Below are 12227 nucleotides of genomic sequence, written 5' to 3' on the forward strand. Positions count from 1 at the left end.
GCTATATTTATAAATATTGCAGTAATATATCAAATACATGCAAACATATTCAGCCATAAGTACACAAACGAAAGACTGATGGCAGGCTAATTAAATATAGCCCACAAAACATGTTGGCACAGAGGATTGGTACCTGATTCGCTGCTCAAGTGGCTGAGCAGTACATAGGGAACTGTTAGCATGAAGTGACAGTAGACAAGACAAACACTGAGATACACATCTTTAACTTCATTACCACATGAGCATGTCTTATTTCACCATATTTGTGCGCTGGACCTTCATCACATCCTAGACACTGAATATTACAGCACATACTGTAATATTCAGAGGTTAGGTAGAAGGCGTGATTGTCTATCCTATATAAAATAACAGGCAGGCATTTATTCAGCCTATGAGCCTGAATAAATTCATCTAATGTCTCCAGGTTTAAAATAACAAGTTTGGTTGCAAGATTGGCAGAAGATTAAGTTGTCCTCTTAGCTAATGTAAAAAATTGTTGGAAGAGTCTCTGTAAATCTAGTGAAATGTGACAGCAGTGGTCTCTCATTGGGACAGAGTCTTACATCTTAACCTTTAATCCAACAGTGGCACCTCCTAAAATGCGCCTCACTGTTTAATTTTGCAGTTCTAACTCACAGCCAGCAGATGGCATCAAATCCAGTTGGCAATAACAACCAAAATGGAGGAAGCAGATAAATCAAATTTCATTATGCCAGTATTCTTAATTAAACCTTTGTCATAATGTCATCTTATAAAGGCACAATTTATCACAGTTATAATGACACAGTCTATTCTAGTTAAGATCTGGTAGAAAGTAAGAATATACTTCCATAAGTATAATTCCTATGAAGGGAGAGCTTGCATTGTGTGGTAAACATCGTTCTGAGAGACTATGCACAACTATCGCAGAATTAATAAGTAAAACATTTTTTGGGTGGGCTAGATCTTCGTGAGCTGAGTGACAAATGCGACATGTTTTCACCAAGCATTCTGGCAGCACATCCAGCGCCTTAAAGAGACCCCTGACAAAAGTGGGGATCAAAAGACTCCGAAAGGAATGCCAAATTAGCAAAGTTTTCATTTAACCCACGTCTGTGGTCAAGGGAAGTAATCAAAACAACTCGTGATCTACGTGCAGAGAGAGAGAGAGAGAGAGAGAGAGAGAGAGAGAGAGAGAGAGAGAGAGAGAGAGAGAGAGAGAGAGAGAATGTGTGTGTCTGAAGGGGTGTGCATGTGTGTATGTGTGTACGTCACATTGGGCCCTAATAAAAGCGTGATTAGTCACAGCGCTGGACCTGAATGACTCATTTAGGTTTGGCCAGTGTTTTGAAATAACACTGAATAAAGAGCCCCTGTTTACCAAAGAGATGTCGAACGCAAAATAAACTTTTAACATTGCTACAAAAAAATAAATATGTAAGACCAGTATACATACTGTATCCCATTCCTTGGACAAAGTACTTGAAGGCTTCAGCTAGCTTTCCTGGCTGTGAAAATACAAACACAAAATCTTGTGTACTGCAAACTGAAAAAAAGCATTTTTAACTACATAAAACATGACAGTGGGAACATGCAGGCATGCTTTTTTGAGTCCTTCATTTTAAGATTATCATATTTCTTAGATTAGCTGAACCTTAGGCCTTAGGCTATTTAGACATTCCCCCTTCATTTTTTATAATTTTTTGGATGGAAACTATTCAGTAGTTTATTTTGTCCGGGACAATTGCTTATAAAGCAGGCAGGTCAATTATGAATATATGTATTATTAGAAGACAAGGGGCCAGTTTCTAAGACAATTCACCACTGCTGCCAAAATTTAGTCCTAGCCCTAAATGGTGTGATCCCAGATTAGACCTGATCTGGGGGATTCATCGGAGGGAAATCAAATAAGCGTTTTATTCTCTCGGCTTTTAATATGTACCCTTTCATTAAGATAATTTCCATCATTTACCTGACACTTTTATCCAAAGCAACTTACAATTATGTTTGAGTACAACTTGAGCAGTTGAGGGTTAAGGGCCTTGCTCAGGGGCCCAACAGTGGCAACTTGGCAGTGGTGGGGCTTGAACCAGCAACCTTCTGATCACAAGTGAAGTACTTTAACCACTGATCTGAAGCTCCAAGAAGACATTTACCTTGTGCCATGACAGCTCTCTATGTCTCCTGTCTGCCATTTTAAGTGTTTATCTGGAAAGGCTTAGGCTTTATTGCTTATGTAAGAGACCAGCTTGAAACTTTTATTTAATATTTCATTAAAGCAATGATTGTGGCCAGTGTATACAAATTCCTTTTTTAAATCTGTTGGATGATTAAGTGCCTAAATCAGGATTAGGCTTTTAGCTGTGGTGCAGATGCTGTTGATTACTGCTCTGTGTATAATCCTACATGTTTATTTCAGGAAAAAGAATCTATAAAATGTAGTCACTGAAGCTTTCCTTTCTCCAGTCTCAGTTATTTCAGTAAACCCTGTCAAACCTGTTTCGTTTCAGGCATGGTATGCACTTGTATAAGTCTCAAATTAGGGGAAAAAAGCTTGTTGATGTGTTTCATGACTGACAGCATGACTTACCTGCACAACCTGAGGCAAGCCACCACAATCTGCCATCTGAGAGGGAAGAAAACCAACAGTCAGAGAAATACAGGGGAATTGCTGAGAGAGAAAGGACAAAGTGTACCGCATATTAGCGTAGAGAGATTACAGAGCTATGTGATCTCAGTGAAAACCTTAAAATAAGGTTAACAGAATAGGGCACATTAGTATGCAAGTACGCCCACCTTCAAGAGGGTTGTTTTTGTTGGATTTAACCTAGAGTTGCATTCAACCTGTTTTATGAAAAAGAAAAAACACAATTTAAATTGTACAGCAAATTGTAAAGTAACATGAAAGGCACTTCCATGTTACAACATGAGATTTTTCAGAGAACCTTTAATACATCAAGAACTTGATATACAAATGATTCTTCAGAAACCACCTACCACAGCCTCTACAGCCGGAGATGTGTCTCCAACCACCAGCAGAGCAGGACATCTGTGCAGGAAGAGTCACAAAGAATGTTCAATACCACAAACATTCCCCAACAAAAATACATCTCTATAAATAAGAGTCAGAGTTACATCAGTGTGCTGACTGTATCTTCATTAAGACCAATAACAGGCCTTTCAATTCCCAAATCCCGGCGCCTGGAAACCAAACCCAACAGGCAATTTCAAGGTCTGATGCCATATAATGTATATATAATGTAGTGAACTATAATTAGATTTTAATGTAAAAGTATATTTAGCTCAGAAGGCCTTACGCATTATAGGAGGCACAGAAAAGGGCCAGGTTGTCCTGGTTGATGTCTTGGGCAATGTGCAGTCGGTATGTCTGAATCAGCTCCTGGTTCTCAGTCAGTTCCTCCTGGAGAATCACACAGGAGTCACAGGAGGTCGAACAGCCTGCTCCAGATACAGAGAGTTCTCCTTTACAGGGGAGAGTATACTTACAGTGCTGAAGTGATGTGCCATAATAATGTCCACCAGCGTGCTGGTCCATCCAGAGAACTGGAAATGAGCAGGTCAACACTTAGTATCACGTGGCACCAACCAGTAGAAGAGCACTCGTTAGGCTAATGTACAGAAGTGGCACCACCTTCCAGTGTCTTTCAACTCATTGAACCCACACCCATAAACAGGTGCCACATTTAAATATGCACAGGCTTCAAACAGCCCAGAAGTTGGTGCTAGATAAGCAGCAAACTTGGCAACCCACCTTAGAAGCTGCCCAGTCGATCCATCCCTCAGCACAGGGGTTCACATTAATTAGCACCAAGCCCTCCACCAGGGATGGATGGCTGAGCTGTGAACACAGATGCCACTAGTGTTAAATGCTATATTTACATTCAGACAGTGTGCATTTCTCAGTAGCGTTAGCATGGCGCGGTAACTGATGTGGAAGGTTGGTGGAAAGAGTTTTTCTTGCCAATCGGCAATCTACATGGCATGGATGGTGACAGCTCTGTAGATGATGTCAGAGAACTCACAGCAAATCTAGTTAGGATGTACGCTCCCGCCCCTACGCCCATGCCAATCACACTGTTCACCCTGCAAAGGGAACAGACAAGCACACATGCAAAAACACACGTACGCACTCCTTTCACCAAGCAGAACTGATGGTGACATGATACCAGTGTCCCCTGGAAGAAAACAATGATCCTTTGATAAATGCACCAGACAAATGTCGGTCTGCCTTTTGGGATTTTCTGCAGAGTCACCGACACGGACGCAGGTTGCCAAGTCACACTAGAATATCCAGAATAGAGTCACAGTACAGAGTTCAAGGCTCTCTGTGTGCCAGGAGAAGAGCTCTGATATGCAGTGATTGGTGCTGGTTATGTGTGTTACAGAGTTAATGGACTGACGGACAAAGGACACTGTTACTTACTTCAGCTGAGTCAGTACTGAAGGCAGCATCTCTGCCAGCTCATCCATGGTAGGGTACAGGTATCTAAGCATGCACATGTGCACGCAGGCACACACACACACACACACACACACACACCAAAAACATGAGTATGAAAGCAGTAGCATATGAGAGGCTCTACCTTTTCCCCATGATTAAATATTTTCTGTCGTGTTTCATAGAGTGCCAGCAAACCATGTTTTTGGTCTCTCTGCTTATATGCCAGACTAGTACAGGGAATGCATATGTCATATTTAGAGAATGAATGTTTAGTGTTTTCCAAATCCTTTATTATATACACATATGCACAAAGATCAGTAGTGGATCAGGTGAGAGCTGACTGGTCGCAGTACGGAAAACTCACGCAGTGGGAAAGGGAGGTGCTGCCTCCTGCTGGCCGGGGGCATCCACGTGCACCACTGCGAAATGTTGAGTGATCTCCTGCATGTCCTCAAAGTTAAACAGCGTGTTGAAACATGACTTATCTGAGTACAAACACAGAACACAGACAGACTCTTAATTCCAAATGCAAGTTTTAGGTATTAGGCTAACAGTTTGGAAGTGGTGAGACATTCCTACTCACGGTTGAGTCCGATGTCATGGTATGTCAGGATCACAGGGCGGTTGCCCTTGGGAACGCCCCTTATGGTCACATGGAGGACACCGTGTGGCGTCTCAAGGTCGTGTTCCTGACCACACACAGCAGAGGACCAAAATAAGGAACAATAAACTCTTAATAAGCAAACTGGAGAAGGAACATTAATCTCTTCACCTTTAACCTATACAACGTCATTAATTACTCAATGGGTACTTTTTAAATCCGCTATTTGTGCAAAAACTGCCTGTTGTTTCTGGAGTCTTTAGTGGTTGATAAGTGATATCTCCCAGTAGAGACTCAGTCTGACGCCTGCAGGAACAGTACCAAGCCTGAGGTGAGGCTCTACTGCAAGGCTTGAGAGCACGGAAACACTGCAGTGTTATTTTAATCATTTAGAGTGTATGTCTTCCAATGAGACACTACAGTGCTGTGAGATTCTCAAATCACCTTTCCCAAATGGTCTAGATCATCTGGATATGCATGTTTTCACTCATAAACATGTGACATAACCACTGGCTCTCATGTTTATGTATTATTTGGGCTATAGGTGAATCAAATTGCATATCGACCTCCACTGGAATTACAGGAGGAAGAAGCAACACACCCAGAAATCCCATCAATAAGCTTATATACACACATCCACAATGAGCCGCTACTACTGCTGGATGAACTGCCTACAGGAAACATCTTCTACTAAATCAATGAACTCAATAGCTCCGAAAGGCTCTAAATGAAGATGGATCCTAATAGAAGCAATCACAGTGTTCACAGTGTGGGGGATGGGAAAGAGAGAGAGAGGGAGCGAGAGAACGAGAGCAAGAGAGAAGGTGTGAGGGGCTTGGCGAAGAGGGGCACTGAGACAGACTGTGCATATTCCCACAGAGAGATGTCATATGCTGCCTGCACCTCTTCAGTCACAAGTGTCCCTAAATTCCCAGTGACCTCGAGGGAGGGAGACAGAACAGTGACTCTTACACAGACAGGCAAAGTAACACAGACCACACCAGAGCCAAACAGAGAAAGACAGAAGAAGCAGATGGACCCAGAAAGACACTGATGCTAAAAATAATGACATCTTCTAAATGGATCACACAGCAGGACCAGAGCACACAAAATAAGAGTATGAATCATCGTTCAGCATTTATTCAAAATGCAATGTTTGGAACAAGCTATTTGATAAGCGTTATGACAAAGTCATAACTTAAGGACAAAGTGACTGAATCAGCGGTTTTAACCAAACATGCTAATGTGCAAACAAAAATGGAAGCAAATATTTGTCACTTAATTATTCTAATTCATTCACCAGCATTTTGGATTGAGACAGCCCTTTAAACAGAGTGCTTGCTAAAGTGCAGCAGACACAAAGACATTGCGTCATCTCCAAACCATGGGGAAGAAAGATAAGGCTGATTTGTTTCATGCCAAACACCTTTAAATTGTTTAAAACTGTCATAGAATGACTGTACACGAGACTAGAAACAAGCATCTACTAGCCGTGAGTGTCTAACTTGATAAAACCTCCTCCCCTCTCTGCTAACACTGGCAGATCATGTATATGTTGTTTAGCTTTATCCATTTTGGTGAAAACCTGCGGCAGAGCCAAGCAACAGTTAGAGGGGTTAATATAAATTTCCGTATAACCAAGGACCTCCAGAGAGGTTATATTTCTTTATAGCAAAGGATCATTAGACAGACTCTGCATCTCCTCCTGTCAAAATGCAATGTATTCCCTGCTGGATCTGCACGTGGGGCTGCTAAACTGCTGCCCGATACCACAGCATTGCAACAGTGCTGCCCATGTCACAGCACTGCTGCTGATGTCATAGCACTGCAGCACTTCAGCTGATGTCACAGCACTGCAACACTTCTGCCAATGTCACAGCACTGCAACACTGCTGCCCGATATCATAGCACTACAACACTACTGCTGATGTCACAGCACTACAATACTGCTCCTCGAAGCCACAGAACTGCTACACTGCTGCTGATGTCACAGCACTGCTGCTGATGTCATAGCACATTCTGCCGGCAAACTGATCAGCAGAAACACACATATCATAATTAGCAAGTGCTGGCATGTGTGAGAGAGAATGTGTGTGTGTGTCTGTGTGTCTGTGCTGAGTATGTGAAAATGCACCTTGAGGTCATCGGCTATACTGCAATAAAAAGAGTCAGTGTATAGAGGACGTTAAGTGAATTTACAGTACAGATGCAAAAATGCTATTAGCTTTCATAAGTGAGAAGAAACACACACACACACACACACACGCACACACACACACACCCACACTCATGCACACACACTCACACTCACACACACACTCACACACCCACACACACACCCACACTCATGCACACACACTCACACACACACACACACACACACACACACACACACACCCACTCACACACACACCCACTCACACACCCACTCACACTCACTCACACACACACTCACACACACACACACACACACACACACACACTCATGCACACACACACACACACACTCACACACCCACACACACACCCACTCACACACCCACTCACACTCACTCACACACTCACTCACACACACACACACACACACACACACACACACACACACACACACACACACACACACTCACACTCACTCACACACACACACTCACACACACACACATGCACACACACACACACACTCACACACCCACTCACACTCACTCACACACACACTCACACACACACACACACACACACACACTCACACTCACTCACACACACACACACACCCACACGCACACGCACACACACACACCCACACTCATGCACACACACACACACACACACACACACACACACACACTCACACTCACTCACACACACACACACACACACACACACACACACACTCACTCACACACACACTCACACACACACACATGCACACACACAGTATCAACAGCCAGTATGTGGGACCAGAAAGAGAGTGGGAGGGAGAGATTACTAGTTGGTGAATAAGAATGAGTGAGAAAGAAGAGGAAAGGTGGGGAAAGAGAAAAAACTAAAGGAATACATCAAAACAGCAAGAATGCGCACTTTAATGGGTAGTCTTACAAAGCTTCTGACCTTGGATCAGAGCTCCTCCTTGTCTTGTTATTAAATACACTGTAAAAAGTAATCTAGGACCAGTGGGGCCTTTAGCTTCTCACAAACGAAAGGAGAGTGTGGGGCTGCAGCAATATTTACTCTTTTTTCACCCACTAAGTCTGTTTTTGTAACACACACACACTCACACACACACACACACACACACACACACACACACACAGCAAGTGGCATTTACATCTGACTCCCCTCTCGACTGTCTCTGTGTGTTTCCAGGCCCCCACCCCCTACCTAGACTTCCGCAAAACAGCATCAATCACTGAGAACAGCACAGAAGCCATTACACAGCATAAAACCAATGGAAGGACAAAACACACACACACACACACACACACATATACATACACACACATTACACACAGACTTACAAACACATTTAAATGCTCATAACCAACATGTACACAAACAGACGCACTTACAAAACGTTTCATTTCCGGCACCACACCCTGTCAAGGTTAAATGGAGGTAATATTTTCCAGTGACATCTAAGGGTCAAATGGATGCGTTAATACAGGTCATGACCTACTGTAGCTTTAGCCTGTTATCGACCAGAATGGGGCTATGCACCTACAGATAAATACCCAGCTCTGCACCACCACATAAGACCACATCTATTAGTATAACACCCATAAAATACAAGTGGTAAAACACAACCAAAAACAAACACAGTCTGAGAATATACTTAACCTTATGTACATAATCAGCATAAACAAGCAACGCACACAAGCATATAAAGTCAGGTTGTTAAGGACACTCTTCATTCTCCCAGTTCTGAGTACAAGCATCTGTACACACACCATCATACATTCTCCTATAGCCAAGCATCGGTGATAACACACTGACAATCCATGGAAATGTAGCAGGCTTTTATCATCAGTTAAAACAAGCCAATCATCCCAGAGGCACAGACAAACACACACGCGCACGCGCTCGCTCGCTCGCACGCGTGCATGCATGTACACACACACACACTCACTCACCACTGCATCAGCAGGACAAACATTCTGCTCCACATCCAGAACGGTTGACATGTTGGCAGACAGAGCAGAGAAAGAGACCCAGTGATGAAGCAATCAAAGCAAAGGGTGAAAGGAGAGTCAGGTAAACAGACAGGAGGGAGGGGAGAGTGAGAGGGGAGAGGAGAAAATGCGAGAGAGAAAGAGAAATGGGTAGAGGGAGAGTGTTCTGTGCGTGCGAGAGACAGAGAGAGAGTGAGATGACTAAGGCGCAGTGAGAGGAAGCAGGAGAGAGTGAGACAGAGTGACTGCAGTTTGCGCTTGGAAGGCTGAGCGTGTTCATGCATGCAGCGGCACTGAGGGGCTCTGATTGGCCGAGACCAAGTCAGGCGGATGGAGGGACTGTCAGGGGCAAAGAGGGGAGGGGTAGGGGTGGAGTGATTCGGTGCTTTGGGTGATGTTGATTTCATTATAGCTTTTGGGTGGGGTCATTTGGTTCGCAGCTTCACCATGCCTGAAAGACATTCAAAAATGACTCACCAAATTCACCCAAAAATATTTTTGAACCCTTGTTAATTTAAAAACAAACAGTGTCCATTGTGCCCTCAAACTGTGATGTCACATGTCTGCAAAATAAGGCTTTTATGTATACAAGCAATTACCACCCTTCGGGCTGGGGTACAGTATAACACGGAGAGAAACAGTACTATGAAGTGACTCTGCTAATAAAACCAACAAAACCAATGTTTATCTTAGTGTATCAGCTGTGCATGCTAGTGGTTTTTAAGAGTAAATAAGGATAAATAAGCTTTTTATAGATCTTTAGAGAGAACAGTATGTGCCTCTAAATATCACAGATCTACACATCACATACATGATGGGAAAACCTACATCAAAACCAGATGTTATGTAGAGACTTGTTTGATGGAGTCTAGTCCTGTAATATTCTTTCATTAAATGTCAGGACTCTTCCACAGGGGGTGCTGTGGACAAACTATTTGAGTAGCTATCACTACAGAATTATAGACTTGGTGCATTCAGACATTCTTACTCAGAATCATGGATATATTTTAACTACATGCATAAGTGCTACATTAAGGTCTAATTATATTGTGTCTGTAGGGCATTCACAGTGCTGGTCTATGTTTCCAGTCACAGATTAATCCTATAGTCATGTCCTCAAATTGCAAGTTGCTCAAATCTCAGGAGACTCCCAATTTGGATTAGTGCTCTACCTAATTTATCATTTAAGAGTATCTTTCATAATTCTCTCTCTTGCCCACACTCCTAAGGTGTATTAAAGAACCTCTACTGACCTTCGGTAAAAATATTTCCAGGGTAACAAGCAGCTTTGCAGTGTTTCTAGCTCACAAATCAGCAATTAATTATTTAATATCATAAATACTATTTTTATGAATACTTTATAATACATACTAACATCTTATTGGTGGCAGCTACTCCTAGCAGTAGTAAAAATATTATGATTATGAATCTTAAAAACTGAGAGTGTTTGGGAAGGATAATACTGAAAAGCACTTCTTACAAAAACAATTAAAACCACAAATATGTGAATATATTCAAATTTCAAAATTCAAATTGACATATTTGCAAATGTATATATTTTCCTATAGAAGATTGATTGCCTAAACATGAACTCATAAATCTAAACACTGTGAGTGTAGTAGGTTCTAAATTTTGTCAAATCATAGATATATACCCTTCTTTATAACTGAAAAAAATGCCCCTATGGCTTTGCTGTCTCTGAGCTTTTGGTGCCCTCAGCTGGGAAAGACATGGAATAATAATGTTATGACTTGCAGTTCTTATGCTACACACCCTTATGAGCACATATGCATGTTTGGAATGAGGGAGTATTTTTAGCAAAATGCTTTGGTACGAGGAGCATGTTTTAAAATGAAGTGTTGGAATGAGGGAGCAGGTTTTAGAATGATGCGTTTGAATGAGGGAGTATATTTTAGAATGATGGGTTGGAACGAGGGAGTATTTTTTAGCAAGATGCTTAGGATTGAAAGGGTAAGTTTTAAAATGATCGGTTGGAACGAGGCAGTGTGTTTTAGAATGATGATTTTAGAATGAGTTTCAGAAGCTGATGTTAGAACAGGAAACAACAAGCTACACTACTTCTCTCCACCACAAGATGGGTGCCAAATGCAATGTTTTCATCACACACACACACACACACACACACACACACACACACACACACACACACACACACACACACACACACACACACACACACACAGCAGCAGCAGCAGCAGCAGCAGCAGCAGCAGCATTTTTGCAGTGGGGGAAAGGAAAGAGGACACTTCTCATCTTTCTGGGTTGTCTTAGTGTCAGCAGACCTTCCTTACATACAAACACATTATCTATGAATGAGCATGAATACTGTGTTATGTAACTACACACACACACACACACACACACACACACACACACACACACACACACACACACACACACACACACACACACACACACACACACACACGTGTGTGTGCGTGTGTATAGAAAATACCACACTCATGTGGACTAGATTTCATGCACAGCTCCACAACTCTGGTCACGGTGTCCACGCTGTGCTGGCTGCAGGTGCTTGGCTATAATTAGTCCCATCCTCTGCAGCACTAAGAGAGGCGACCAGAGGACTGCATGTCTCCCACACTACAGATTTACAAATGCTGTGTGCTACTGCAGCAGAAACAGCACATAACCAAACACCAAATACACATTCATTTTTATTAGTTACACACCATTACTTCCCTTATCAATGCAACATTGGTAATTTGCTTAGGAAGTCAGCATCCTCTACACTGATGCAGGCCTGTGCAGATATGTTATAAAGCAGGTGTTACTGGAACAGGCACATGGGCTGGGGTCTGTGTGTGTGTACGTGGGTTTGCTGTTTGCTGTAATGGAAACAAGCACACAGAAACATAAGGTGCTCTCTGCAGGGAATCTGCTCAGAATATCAAAATACAAAAAAATACCTTTATATGTGCTTGATATTTGTTCAATGTAATTTTTTGAGACAAACTTGAGATTGCTGATAATTAATTTA

The 12227-nt window shown here is 42.4% G+C and overlaps 1 protein-coding gene across 3 annotated transcripts in view; it reads right to left on the bottom strand.

The window, feature by feature from the left end:
- ndrg3a (ndrg family member 3a) overlaps positions 1-12227 on the bottom strand; it is a 30205-nt gene that overhangs the window by 1604 nt on the left and 16374 nt on the right. Inside the window, exons 1-14 of one of the 3 annotated variants that reach the window (XM_027012462.3) lie at positions 9170-9465; positions 5025-5130; positions 4806-4926; positions 4424-4486; positions 4023-4083; positions 3752-3838; positions 3487-3543; positions 3297-3400; positions 3115-3180; positions 2977-3028; positions 2776-2823; positions 2570-2605; positions 1436-1487; positions 134-172 (exon numbers count right to left, since the gene is read on the bottom strand). In XM_027012462.3, the coding sequence (XP_026868263.1) occupies positions 134-172; positions 1436-1487; positions 2570-2605; positions 2776-2823; positions 2977-3028; positions 3115-3180; positions 3297-3400; positions 3487-3543; positions 3752-3838; positions 4023-4083; positions 4424-4486; positions 4806-4926; positions 5025-5130; positions 9170-9220 (943 nt within the window). In that variant the 5' untranslated portion in view covers positions 9221-9465. Of the gene's footprint in view, positions 1-133; positions 173-1435; positions 1488-2569; positions 2606-2775; positions 2824-2976; positions 3029-3114; positions 3181-3296; positions 3401-3486; positions 3544-3751; positions 3839-4022; positions 4084-4423; positions 4487-4805; positions 4927-5024; positions 5131-9169; positions 9466-12227 lie in introns of those variants that run through there. The other 2 variants (XM_027012460.3, XM_027012463.3) reach the window with 2 other exon arrangements.

This window comes from Electrophorus electricus, chromosome 22 (genome assembly GCF_041902795.1).
Source record: "Electrophorus electricus isolate QZ-2024a chromosome 22, ASM4190279v1, whole genome shotgun sequence".
Taxonomy (NCBI): domain Eukaryota; kingdom Metazoa; phylum Chordata; class Actinopteri; order Gymnotiformes; family Gymnotidae; genus Electrophorus; species Electrophorus electricus.